At 41.0% G+C, this 14,211-nt stretch overlaps 2 protein-coding genes across 2 annotated transcripts; one reads left to right on the forward strand and one right to left on the reverse strand.

Moving 5' to 3' along the window:
• Nucleotides 1-4,935: 4,935 nt before the first annotated feature.
• Nucleotides 4,936-5,667, reverse strand: LOC108682475 (nematocyst expressed protein 3-like). The gene is made up of 2 exons (XM_018171638.1): nucleotides 5,648-5,667; nucleotides 4,936-5,425 (listed from the first exon to the last, which is right to left on the reverse strand). Exons 1-2 carry the CDS (start codon nucleotides 5,665-5,667, stop codon nucleotides 4,936-4,938), a joined length of 510 nt encoding a protein of 169 aa, XP_018027127.1.
• A 5,217-nt stretch (nucleotides 5,668-10,884) lies between these two features.
• LOC108682483 lies at nucleotides 10,885-13,574 on the forward strand. The gene is made up of 5 exons (XM_018171648.1): nucleotides 10,885-10,989; nucleotides 11,335-11,432; nucleotides 11,956-12,059; nucleotides 12,982-13,107; nucleotides 13,441-13,574. Exons 1-5 carry the CDS (start codon nucleotides 10,940-10,942, stop codon nucleotides 13,480-13,482), a joined length of 420 nt encoding a protein of 139 aa, XP_018027137.1. The 5' UTR covers nucleotides 10,885-10,939; the 3' UTR covers nucleotides 13,483-13,574.
• Nucleotides 13,575-14,211: the final 637 nt, after the last annotated feature.

The raw sequence follows: 14,211 nt of genomic DNA on the forward strand, positions 1-14,211 counted from the left end.
TAGAGGTAGTCTTTAGCTAATACGGTATAAAGTTTGTTAATATTGTTGTATTAGATTATTTGTATACTTTTGTATGAATAAAGGGTGAATAAAACACAGGGCGTTTGAACAGCAGACACGGTTATTGAATTTGTATAGTAATCCATGTTAGTTTTCATAGAAAAAATCTATAATTTCCAACCAAATATAAAAATGAAAAAGCTAATATATTATATTAAATTAATTTAACCTAATTCTGCAATTTATATGTTTATTTAATAAATATAGAAATTCTAACTGAGATTCTACCTGCATAACAGTGTTCCACAACTGACGTGAGTACACGAGTAACACACATACAGCAAACGCGCATACAGCAAACGAGCCATGTGGCTGCAGGACACCGACCAGCCATGTGGCTGCAGGACACCGACCAGCCATGTGGCTGCATGAGACCGACCAGCCATGCGGGGCTGCAGGACACCGACCAGCCATGTGGCTGCATGAGACCGACCAGCCATGTGGCTGCAGGACACCGACCAGCCATGTGGCTGCAGGAGACCGACCAGCCATGTGGCTGCAGGACACTGACCAGCCATGTGGGGCTGCAGGACACCGACCAGCCATGTGGCTGCATGAGACCGACCAGCCATGTGGCTGCAGGACACCGACCAGCCATGTGGCTGCAGGAGACCGACCAGCCATGTGGCTGCAGGACACTGACCAGCCATGTGGCTGCAGGACACTGACCAGCCATGTGGCTGCAGGACACCTATGAGGACTCATATTTAGAACTCAAAAGTCGCACTCATAATGAAAGACTCAAATTTAGCGCTCGTGATACAGCAATCAAATGTAGCAGTGGAAGTAGAGCACTCAAGTGGAAGTCTTGATAAAGCACATGTAAAGAGTAGCAGCACAGCGATTGTTATAAATACTTACGGTAGCTATGTGAGTTATAAATACTTACGGTAGCTATGTGAGTTATAAATACTTTAGGTAGCTACGTGAATATGTGAGTGATCAAGACAGATCAATACACTACCGTCATTGACACGTAAGTCATCACGCTGCAGACACTGTGTTTAACTCGCCACTCATCAACAACAGTATAATACTGTATACTGCAGTATAATACTGTATACTGCAATATAATACTGTATGGTCAGGAGTACACTTTTACATTGCCACATTAATATTGCCAAGCTGCTCTAAATCTTACTAGAAGCCCTGGTTCAATATAGACTATGTAAACAGAGCGTTTCTTTTGAAGGCGGCAACTTAAACGAGGAAGAACGTTTGTTTCACTAACCTACTTACCGACATGCAACCCATATGCTACGTAAATTTTCTAGGCCATATATTTCTGTCGCCCTTATTTTCTTTCTTATCGGGCAGTCGTGGCTTTTTAGTCGAGCATTACACTTTAATGAACAGTAACTCATATCACCGCACTGATAACCTCGCTAAAAATGTCGGATCTTATAAGAATATTGGACTATTAAAGTATCATGGACAATACGCTTAGTGCTGCATCCTTAAAACTTTTTTATATCTATAAATTCACAAAGAATCACGAAGTATTTCCAGATTCTTAATAATAAAAATAATGAAAGCAGATAAAAATTATTCTTTCATATAGTAATTATAACTGTTTAGGCTACTAAAATAAAAAGGCACCGTTCCTGACTGAACATAGATCATTCATCGGGACCAGAATTCCTGAATTCATCATAGATTATTCATCGGATTCACCTCCATCACACACCTAAATAATATATTGCACATATCTATTCTTAAGGGAGACTCGAATAGAGTACTCATCTATAGAGAGCATGAATTAGAGTACATATTTAGAGCACTAAAAGTAGAGTTGAGTGAGGAAGTTATTATAGAGGACTTAATCTAGCACTCATACATATAATAGATGTTTCAGAATGAGTACTCAAATAATTCCTTCGTAATAGAGGGGGCAAAAAAGCATTAATTAAAGAGATATAAATAATAATAACACTCATAATTTACATAATAATAATTGCACTCATTATAGGGCAACCTCACACAGGACTCCTAGCCAGCCACGCAATGAGGCGAAGCTATCGCAATAAAGCAGATTTAATTAGCAAAGTAAAGCCTGTTGTTCAACTTATTTTTACATTTTGCTACGCGCTAGAAATCAAACAAACATTACCAATATTAATTGCTGAGGATAATATTGCTAAATTCAAGCTGGTGGCAAATCATTTCTGCGTGTTGCCTAATAAGATTTAAATTATCAGCGCTCAAAGCAAACGCCGATAAAGCGCTATTCTATTTTGAATTGATAAATACGATCATTGATGAAAAAAAATATCGCTATGGAATTTCACAAAATTCTTCTTGCACAAACTGAAACCTAATTATGTTTCGCATCGGGGAAACAATGGATATTTTACAAACCGAATAACATTTAAACATAATGAATTTATTCAGCTTCCATTCCTCGTAGCGAGAGTTCGTGCTCAACAAGCAACGGAAAATAAGGCGAAACTCCTCCGTGCCTCCGAGGCATGCGTAGGACGTGTGTTAATTCCTTGTTTTTCTGCGAAGAAAATCCCGAGCTTGCGTGAGGGCGGTCAACAGCGGCATGGTAGATAGGTGATATGGTAGATAGGTGACATGGTAGATAGGTGATATGGTAGATAGTTGATATGGTAGATAGGTGGCACGTTTGATAGGTGATATGGTAGATAGGTGACATGGTAGATAGGTGACATAGTAGATAGATGACATAGTAGATAAGTGACATGTTAGATAGGTGACATATTAGATAGATGACATGGTAGATAACTGACATGGTAGATAGGTGACATGGTAAATAGGTGACATGGTAGATAGGTGACAGGGTAGATAGGTGACATTGTAGATGGGTGACATGGTATACAGGTGACATGGTAGATAGGTGACATAGTAGATAGATGGCATAGTAGATAAGTGACATGTTAGATAGGTGACATATTAGATACATGACATGGTAGATAAGTGACATGGTAGATAGGTGACATGGTAGATAAGTGACATGGTAGATAGGTGACATGGTAAATAGGTGACATGGTAAATCGGTGACATTGTAGATAGGTGACATGGTAGATAGGTGACATGGTAGATAGGTGACATGGTAAATAGGTGACATGGTAAATAGGTCACATGGTAGATAGGTGTCATGGTAGATAGGTGACATGGTAGATAGGTGACTTTGTAGATAGGTGATATGGTAGATAGGTGACATGATAAATAGGTGACATGGTAGATAGGTGACATGGTAAATCGGTGACATTGTAGATAGGTGACATGGTAGATAGGTGACATGGTAGAAAGGTGACATGGTAGATAAGAGACATGGTAGATAGACACATGGTAGATAGGTGTCATGGTAGATAGGTGACATGGTAGATAGGTGACTTTGTAGATAGGTGATATGGTAGATAGGTGACATGATAAATAGGTGACATGGTAGATAGGTGACATGGTAAATCGGTGACATTGTAGATAGGTGACATGGTAGATAGGTGACATGGTAGAAAGGTGACATGGTAGATAAGAGACATGGTAGATAGACACATGGTAGATAGGTGTCATGGTAGATAGGTGACATGGTAGATAGGTGACTTTGTAGATAGGTGATATGGTAGATAGGTGACATGATAGATAGGTCACATGGTAGATAGGTGTCATGGTAGATAGGTGACATGGTAGATAGGTGACTTTGTAGATAGGTGATATGGTAGATAGGTGACATGGTAGATAGGTCACATGGTAGATAGGTGTCATGGTAGATAGGTGACATGGTAGATAGGTGACTTTGTAGATAGGTGATATGGTAGATAGGTGACATGATAGATAGGTGACATGGTAGATAGGTGACATGGTAGATAGGTCGCACGGTAGAAACATAACATTACTTTCCATTAACTGCTTCTCTCGACATCCTTCCATCAGTCGACGCAGAGACTCCCGAGATAGCGAGTCAGAGACTCCATGACTCTGCAAATGAGTCCACTTGTCAGAGTCACTGGGGAGGCGTGAGGGGAAGAGACTCATCTGTATTCATTGCCTCAACTCTGCGCCAGATTTATTCCCCTACCAGCCCCACACCTCCCCGTATCATGGGGAGGTGGGTTACGCATGGATGAGCTAATTGGTAAAGCAATGATGGCAAAATTAAAGCCAATATGGTCGGAGTCTGACAAGAGGTCCTTAAAAAAAATTTAGTTCCAATTTTAATAACAATTCAACTATTAGTTCACTAGTAGAATTGAGGAGCGACATGAGGGGCTAGGTTAGAAGTGAGGGTTGAGGTGTGCGAGGGGTGAGATGAGTAGCCAGATGAGGAGCGGAGATAGAGGGTAAGTGAGGGGGAAAAAAATGAGGGCAAACCGTCTCCTGTAGTTTCATTTCGCAATTGATTCCACGATGACTGCACGAGCGGGCATGTAATATGAATGAATAAACGTATATGAATATGCATGTAACATAAATAATATAAATGATGATCCTATTTTCAGTGTGAAATCAGCACGTTATTATGAGGTTATTCAGCTAGAGAACTAGGACCAATTCAGCTCGAGGCACTAGGACCAATTCAGCTCGAAGCACTAGGACCAATTCAGCTCGAGGCACTAGGACCAATTCAGCTCGGAGGCACTAGGACCAATTCAGCTCGAGGCACTAGGACCAATTCAGCTCGGGGGGCACTACGACCAACTCAGCTCGGGGCACTAGGACCAATTCAGCTCGGGGCACTAGGACCAATTCAGCTCGAGGCACTAGGACCAATTCAGCTCGGGGCACTAGGACCAATTCAGCTCGGGGCACTAGAACCAATTCAGCTCGGGGCACTGGGGCCAATTCATCCAAGTATGCAGGACGCTAAATCCCAACCTTGAAGTAGGTATTTAAATAAAAAACTTTTGCACGTCATTGGAATGAGCCTGGGGCCCTGAGGTCTGAGGGCGCTGCAGGAGCCTGGGGCCCTGAGGTCTGAGGGCGCTGTAGGAGCCTGGGGCCCTGAGGTCTGAGGGCGCTGCAGGAGCCTGGGGCCCTGAGGGCTGAGGGCGCTGCAGGAGCCTGGGGCCCTGAGGTCTGAGAGCGCTGCAGGAGCCTGGGGCCCTGAGGTCTGAGGGCACTGCAGGAGCCTGGGCCCTGAGGGCTGAGGGTGCTGCAGGAGCCTGGGGCCCTGAGGGCTGAGGGCGCTGCAGGAGCCTGGGCCCTGAGGGCTGAGGGCACTGCAGGAGCCTGGGCCCTGAAGGCTGAGGGCGCTGCAGAGCCTGTGCCCTGAGGACTGAGGGCGCTGCAGGAGCCTGGGGCCCTGATGGCTGAGGGCGCTGCAGAGCCTGGGCCCTGAGGGCTGAGGGCGCTGCAGGAGCTCGCCGGTGAGGGTCTGGCGATGTCGGCAAAAATAAAAGACCTGTGCTCAGAAAAATGAACGGGTATTATTGTCCAAATTGTCGTGGCACACACGCTGCCGCAGTATACACGTAGCAACCATTACGTAAAAGCCGTTCGTAAGTTTTGGTAGTACGCATTTCTTGGAGGATAAAAACAAGACACTCTGATTCATGACCGTAAACTCTGAAGCTTTACACATAAGACAGAGTACAGTTGACTTCCTTATTCAACTACTACTAACCGTCGTATCCAATATGCCATCTAACGATACGTCCTTTCGCCAGAACAATTTGCTTAGTTATTATGAAGAAAATAATTTCAAAACAAATTATTAAATTAAAGATGAGCTAAGAAAACTTCAGAGTAGCAAAGATAAATACCGATTCGAATATACAAGTAATTACTCTATGGTAAGGCGATCATAACAAAATAGTGACACACTTTCTGCTTGTAGCACTGATACGCCTTTTGTAGGGCAGAACTGGGTCAAGATGGCTCACGCAAGGAAAAGAAGTGAGTTACAATTCGGACGAAATTTCTCAATTTTTCTGAGTGTGACGGCCAATCTAGAGTGAAAAAAAGCCTTCACCACCGTATTTTGATGTAGAAATTTATATTAAGGAAATGTTATTGCAAAATGCATAATGAATTTTATTAAATAACGATGAATGTTTTGTTTACAAGTGAATTTAGACTCGTCATTGATTTATTCAAAAATGAATACAATCGACCGTATTGCTGATGTGTGATCGAGAAAATATTCTATCTTAAACTCTCACTATATGAGCTTTAACTTCAATAAATAAGCATCTACAACTACCCCAACAAAATTTTGAATTGGTGACGACCCTGAATTAGGAACCGCCTAGGACTCGGACCGCAAGAAAATCAGCTTCTCTATATGTCCGCTTCGGCTCAGGGTTCGAAGGGCAGCCTCTGGGCAGTTTGCTAGCTCGGTATGACTCTGCTCGGCCTACTCTTTTCATACTCTGAGGCTGTTATAAAGTCGGAAAAGAGATTCTGACCAGAAACTGATTTCGATCGGATGGCCAAGCAGACCCAGAATGACTCTGCCCCGAGAGTAACATCTATTCGGCCAAACCCTACGCTGTCCCCGAATTTTGTTAGGGTAAATCCAGCAACATAACATGGTAAAAAATATTCAATCCCATTTACCAAGCATTTTTCCAAAATTCAATATATTTATAACTTGTGGGAAAATATTGCTTACACTGAATATCAATATTCGTACTTTATGACCTTATGTCCTTACGATGAGTTTAGGACTTCTTAGTCCCCGGTCACGCTGATGCACCGCCTTCGTCGTCTTTTGTCTCCGAGTCGTCGCTAGGCAGGTCACCCCGCCCTCGTGTCCCGGATGTAACGTTGGACGTGTTCCATATATTTCCACTTCTTTGGGCCAGCTGATGCAAGATGCTGTTGACCTTATGACCTTACCTTATGACCTTATGATGAGTTTAGGACGTCGTAGTCCAAGGTCACGCTGATGCGCCGCCTTCGTCGTCCTCCGTCTCCGAGTCGTCGTCGGATGTAACGTTGGACGTGTTCCGTCTATTTGCCCTCATTTGGGCCAGCTGATGCAAGATGCTGTTGCTTGTCACTTGCTGAGGGTAGTTTCCCATTACTGGACAGTCCGGGATCTTTCTCAACCACTTGTCCAGTCGTCTCTTGAATGTTGCAAGGGTGAACTCCCCTCCTCTCAGCGCTTTTGGCAAGGCATTAAAGAGCCTCGGTCCTACCACGGACAGTGATCCCTCACGAAGAGTCCGTACTCTGGCCGCGGCTCGGTAATTAAATGGAGGAATCCTGCACAGTCTCCCCCTTCTTTCGTTGTAATATGTCGTTAATTTGGAGGTCTCACTCTCAAAGTTGGGAGCCAGTCCGTTTATCATCTTCCAAGTGTACAGTATGATATACCTTTCCCTTCTTCTCTCCAGTGAGTACAGTTCCAGGTGTTTCAGCCTTCCCCAGTAGTTCAGGTTCAGCTCCCTCATGCCGCTGATCCTGTACGTGAAGGTACGCTGCACTGCCTCCAGTTTCCGCACCGCACCCGCCTTGAGTGGCGACCAAAGCTGGCAGCAATACTCAAGATTGGGGGGCACGAGGGCTCTGAAGAGTGTAATCATTGGTGCTGCTTCTCTCGTTCGAAATGTCCACCATATCCACCCCATCTGTTGCCGGCTGCGCGTGACTATTTCCTCGATATGGACATCGAACGTGGCTTCAGTACTCATCAACAATCCGATATCTCGAACAAGTAGCTTCTCCTCAATTTCTGTGCCATCTGATGTCAAGAAGCGATGTGGAATCCCGGTATCTGTGCCAACTCTGTATCTCATTGCTTCGAACTTGCTGCCGTTGAATTGCAAATCATTCGCAAGGGCCCAATCTTAGATTGTCAAAAAGTATTCCTATAACAAAAAAATTCGTGTGTTATTCAAAGCTTCAACTAGTATTGAGCACCACTGCATAACTTTAGTTGAACTCTCCTGCATATCTTAAGCGGAATTGTAATGAAACCTTGAAATGAAATGAAATGTAAAACTTATGTTGAACTTCAATGTAAAACTTGAGTTGAACTCAAATTTTACTATCTAAAATGTATCATTAATGTTAATGATTTAGATAAAGTTAATGATTGCGAGGCTTCGTAAGCAGACGTGAGTGCTGCTGTTCAGTCCCATTCGATCGATGTTATAGCAATGAGACACGATACTAGATTAATGTTCTACAAAGTAGGTTGGTAAGAAAATGAAGTGCATACTGTATCGACATGAATGAAGGTAAATATTTTAACGATAGACCCATCGTTAATATAATGGACCACAATAGCAGCTGTTCATTAGTTTCTTCATTAATTTTGCATAAACAAACAAGCCGCCCTAACGACTATTCGTGACTACGTTAAACTTATCAGGCTGATGGACTTAATCGTGTCCGTAATGGTTTATTTATGTTTAAATTTAATGGTGTCTGTAAAGGTATATTTCATTTCTTTGAGATGAGTATTCTATAATTGAATAGTCATGTTAATGAAATTATTTCAATAATATTTTTGTGTTTAAATCGCGTTTTTTCATATTCAGTTGGCGGAACCTGAACTCACTACAGAGACCGGGCACCATCATCCACATCCTTCAGGTTTCCATTGCATTTCAAATTCTAAATGCAAGAAAATTATATAAAAGGCAGCAAATTATTATTGTTGAGCGTTTTATCATAAGATAATTCAGTAGTTTGGGATATGAATAATCCAGTTATATTCAAGCCGTGTAAAATAATTGCGTTAATAAAAACAATAAGGTAATTAAATCAAGCTATATATAATTAAGAGAAGGATGCACATACCGCAAGACATGACGTGAGCAAGTCACTCCAAAACCAAAATCGGAAAATAATTTGACGTATTTGATCCCAAGCGTCCAGCACTGGGCGCTACATAACGTCATATACGCTATTATATACGTTATATACGCTATTATACGCTACAATACGTTATTCTAAGTGATAAAAGCGGACACTTCGGCCGCTTATCATCCACGCGTTTAATAGTCATCGTTCACCAATTGCCTATTACACGGACAATTGTTTTTTGACTGAAGAGAAATAACGCACTTAACTTCAATATTGTTAATCAAAATGTTCTTGATGTATTCTAGTAATAAACAAGTCCCGTATATAATATCGAATCACTCCCACCGGCTTCATAGACACGTTTCAGTTTCAATGAGCACCAGAAACGTTTCAGTGGCGCTGACTGAGTAGATTTTACATCTTAGTGCCACTGAGAAAACTACGATGTTCAGCGGCACTGACCGAGTAAATTATGAAATTCAGTGAGACTGAGTAGGCAACAACGTGAATGGAAGCCGTTGGATTTATAAACAAAAGTTTATAGTGCAGGGTGAACGGAAGGTCAGCGGAGCTACCGCAACGTAGAAGTTTCCTGTCCGGGTAGATTATATATATAGCTCGACGGTTAGGGTCTCTCTATATTATTTATATTATTTCACTTTTTGCAATATATTATAAAACATTTCCGTGTGTCACTGGTGAAAATCTCTTCCCGACCAGATCGGGCCGGCCCGGAGTACCAACCTACAGCTAGTGACGACAAATGACGTTATGATAAATATGACAGTGATATATAGAACTAATTAAGAAATATGGCAGTAATATATAGAACTAATTAATAAATATGGAAGTAATATATAGAACTATATAATAATTATGGCAATATTAAATAGAACTAATTATAAATATGGGCAGTATTAAAAAGAACTAATTAATACGTATGGCAGTAATATATAGATCTAATTAACAGGTATGGCAGTAAAATGGAGAACTAATTAATAAGTATCTCAGTAATATATGAAACTAATTAATAAATATGGTAGTAATATATAGAACTAATTAATAAATATGGTGGTAATTTATACAACCAATTAATAAATATGGTGGTAATATATAAAACCAATTAATATGCTTTGTTATCATACAAACGAGTCTGTTTCATGGACCATATCGCGTTCTCCGATCAGAGAAAAGACCTTATGAGTCTCATTGAGCAGATAAAATCTTATCAGTCTCATCGTGCAGAAAGAATCTTACCAGTACAATCGAGCAGGAAGAATCTTACCAGTTTCATCAAGCAGAAAGAATCTTATCAGTTTCATCGAGCAGAAAGAATCTTATTAATCTAATTGAGCAAAAAGAACCTTATCAGTTTCATCGAGCAGAAAGAATCTTATCAGTTTCATCGAGCAGAAAGCATCTTATTAGTCTCATCAAGCAGAAATAATCTTATCAGTCTAAACGAGCAGAAAGAATCTTATCAGTGTCATCGAGCAGAAATTCTTCTGCTAGTGTCAGTCGTCCTCGCTCAACGACTGAGATGCAACCACACAATCACAGAGCAAACTGCTTTTGATCTTCGTTTCAGCCGATTAATCGAAATTATAATTAAAAATTTCGGCTAATAGAAAAATTAAAACTCCGGTATTCAAATTCCGATTATTATTATTAATTTCGAATTGAATTAAGATAATTTACAGTTGATAAAATTGTACAAATGTTTAGTAAAGCTAAAAATTGTTAAAATATGACATATTGTCATATCAAGTTATGATCAAAGAAGCTAAAACATTCAAGCAAGTATAAATTATTCTCAAATTACGAATAATCAATAGAACAATTGCCGCCGGAACGTGGTCTTTTCGCGTGAATATCATAACAAATGTTCTAAAAATGATGGATTTTTATCAACGACAATGATAGATAGTAGACTGGGAGAATATTACAACCTTGTCATAGAAATTAATAAATAAATTAATTGATCACTTGAATTGAGCTGAATGTCATGGGACGTTAGCTTAACGATGGCCTTGAACGACAGCCGGAGCAGCCCGGCGCGTATATAAGGAGCGCGGCACCCGCTCAGGCTGACACACGCAACGCAACGAGGCCAGAGTCACGTCGTGCTGTGCGCTCGTGTAGATAATTCGCTACAAACATGATTAGTTTCGCCTTCTTCGTGCTGGTCACTACTGCTTCGGTTTGCGCGTAAGTTATTGTTAATTTAAATTAGTTAGTCTAACCATAATTTTATAAATAGTTTCATGAAAAATTTCGCAATATCCCGGGAACTGTCGTCGTCACGAGTTTATACTCATGGCTATATTTTAGCCCATTATGAATTATCCCTGATTTGCTTCTTCTCAGACTAAAATAATTTAATCTGGCTCGTCCAGTAATAGATGACATTTTAATACAAAATAAATTTATCTAATTAATTTATCTACTGTAGCTAGTTATCGTGGAATGCATATCTCTAACACAAATAAAACTATTCCATTTCTTCTCTACTATTATTCGTATAATGATTTTAATGTTCCTAATTCTGCGCAGCAAGAGCGGCTGCTTGCGGGCGATAGAGGAGGTGGAGACGATGAGTGACGAAGGATGCGTGTACATGCACAGGGACGTCATGAAGAACATGCGGGAGTGTACGTAGCATAATTGATGATGTAATGTTATGTTAATGTTATGTTAAATTGTAATGTTCCAAAAGGATGCGTGTACATGCACAGGGATGTCATGAAGGACTTGAGGGAGTGTACATAACATAATTGATGATTATGTAACGTTATGTTAAATTGTGATGTTCATAAAGGATATTTTTGCAAGCACGGAGTTTAACACTAGTTTATGTAGAGCGATTTACTCAATTTAATTTTAAATGAAAGAAATTATACGATAACAACTCATTTTTGCTTCATGAACCGAGTTTACCCTGGAATACTCGTAAATACAAAAAATTCCTCTGAGTTTCCGCTGAGTATACCTTCTATAATATGTGAGTATACCTCGTACAAAACGTAAGTTTTATACGAGGGCCAATAATGTCCGATATTGACACGGACCAAACTGGGTCAGGATGACCACAAAGAGCAAGGAGTGCTTATATTATTTGTAACAATTCACATTCATTTCCCTGAGTGCTGCTAACTTATTTTCTGGCCCACACAGACGAGGGCTGTGCGTTGTTCAGACCCTTCGCCACCTACGACAAGGAACTGTGCGACCCCATGGCTAGTGTCGTCTTCCGCTGCGTGGCTCAAAAAAGGGAATACGTGAGTGACTTAACCTTACCTAACCTTATCTAGCCTTACCTTACCTAACCTTACCTAGCCTTCCCTAACCTTACCTGACCTTACCTAACCTTACCTAACCTTACCTAACCTTACCTAACCTTAGGATTGGAATGGATTGGAATGGATTGGAATGGACTGGAATGGATTGGAATGTTAACGTTACCTAACCTTACCTAACCTTACCTAACCTTACCTAAACTTATCTAACCTTACCAAACCTCACCTAACCTTATACCGGTAATCCAGTAGAGAACATATGAGTAATGAATGAAGATCCGTAAATTGGTTGCTATTGTTGCTGAAGATCCGTAAATTGTTGCTCTATTTATCAACACTAAAATCCGATCTGTTTACTTGATCCCGCCCTGAAATTTTTATAACATCAATGGCTGCATTAGATGAAGAGCACAAGCGAAAAATGTACTTCTATTTCGCTTGTATCACATTAAAGCTAATTCTTCATAATGGAAAAAGCTGCGCATTTGTTTGCAAGAAGGGTTGTAAGGAAGCAAGTCACTTACTTTTCCTCTAGTTACGTTAAACTGACACTACCCTAACAAAATTCGGTGACCGCTATGGGTTCGGTCGAATAGTCGTTACACTCGGCGAAAAGTCATTCTGCGTCTGCTTGGCCATCCGATCGAAATCTGGTCAGAATCTCCTTTCCGACTTTACAACAGCCTCAGCGTATGAGAAGAGTAGGCCGAGCCGAGCCATACCGAGCTAGCAAACTGCTCAGAGGCTGCCATTCACACCCTGAGCCGAAGCGGACATAGAGAAGTTGATTTAGGTGCTCCTCGAGTCCTAGACGGTTCCTAATTCAGAGTCACCACCACCTCTAAATATTCCCAGGGTAAATACATTCTACTCAATCTGAATAACACAATAACTGACCCAGCAGCTGGCTGAGGACGAAACGTTTGACGTGGTCGCCTTCAAACGCAACGTGTTGAACAACGCGTGTGACGAAGAGCCTGAGTTTGACGTCGCCAACGAGGAGTGTGTTGGCCTCATGGACCATTTCAACGTCAGTGTTGCGTGACTAGCTAAAATATTATTAGTGAGCGGATAGATTAACTGCTTCGATACGTTTACGTTAGTATTTGGTGACTTGTGAAAATAATATAGTTTATTAAGCGCTCACCATCATCACCTCGCTCACTATCATCACCTCGCTTACCATCATCACCTGACTCACCATCATCACTTTGCTCGTCATCATTACTAAGCTCACCATCCTCACCTCACTCACCATCATTACCCAGCTCACCATCATCACTTCTCTACAAATGCTCATCGAGTTGTCAACATCCCCACAAGTTTCAGTTCGTCTTCCGTCTCTCTCACGTTTGCCCCGCAGGTCGTCCTGTACGGCCGCTGCCTCGCCCAGCACTTGAGCTGAGCGGCGCTGCGCTCACGACTGCCAGAGCTCCGACTTCTCCTTCTGATTCTGTACGGACTAAACCTTCAGTATATAATATCATTATCCGCTTATATGTCTTTCCTTCTCCTTGTGAGCGGATTAATGGCTGAATGTTTCTGCTGTTGAAGTAAAGGAAGGCGCGGTAGATGAGAAATAAAGGAAAGAAGCATGAATAATGTCAAGAGATCATAGTGGCGTTGAACAAAAACGTTAACGGAAGAATAAAAGTACCGAAAATCCGTAGGAAGAGTGCTTACTGAGCAAAAAAGTGTGAAATTTCTTAAATATACATCATACAGAGCCTTAATCTTTGAGAGATAATAAATGAATTACTTCATTTTAAGCCAAGAAATGCTAAGTATCATTACTTAGAAATCTCAGTCTGCGGGGAATGCTTGCTGCACGGTATTTACAATATATAAAAATATGTATATATATATTTAAAATAAGGGCTTAGCTGAACCCCAGGAGTCAGTCAGGACAACTTTTCTTGTGATTTGCCTTCACTGGCAAGAAGGATTTGCGGAGGATATGTTAATAATAGAACATTTGAAATATTTTTCGGGATAACCGCAGATTAACAGTTTTCTGTAAATTAAGAACGGAGGAAATTATCGATGTCGAGAAATAAATTTCATTGCTGTGAAAAATGTAATAGTTTTTAAGTCTTCATTGCCGTCATTCGTGCTCTTAATTGCCTGGCTTATG

Source organism: Hyalella azteca, unplaced genomic scaffold, assembly GCF_000764305.2.
Source record: "Hyalella azteca isolate HAZT.00-mixed unplaced genomic scaffold, Hazt_2.0.2 contig510, whole genome shotgun sequence".
NCBI lineage: Eukaryota > Metazoa > Arthropoda > Malacostraca > Amphipoda > Hyalellidae > Hyalella > Hyalella azteca.

Bases quoted from the DNA above. Each gene is read 5' to 3' on its own strand.
- LOC108682483 (XM_018171648.1), top strand. From the start codon at position 10,940: ATGATTAGTTTCGCCTTCTTCGTGCTGGTCACTACTGCTTCGGTTTGC. The intron at 11,433-11,955 runs GTACGTAGCATA...TGGCCCACACAG, and splicing joins CATGAAGAACATGCGGGAGT to ACGAGGGCTGTGCGTTGTTC. The intron at 12,060-12,981 runs GTGAGTGACTTA...CTGACCCAGCAG, and splicing joins TGGCTCAAAAAAGGGAATAC to CTGGCTGAGGACGAAACGTT.
- LOC108682475 (XM_018171638.1), bottom strand. From the start codon at position 5,667: ATGGCATATTGGATACGACG. The intron at 5,426-5,647 runs GTTAGTAGTAGT...TTCTGAGCACAG, and splicing joins ATGGCATATTGGATACGACG to GTCTTTTATTTTTGCCGACA.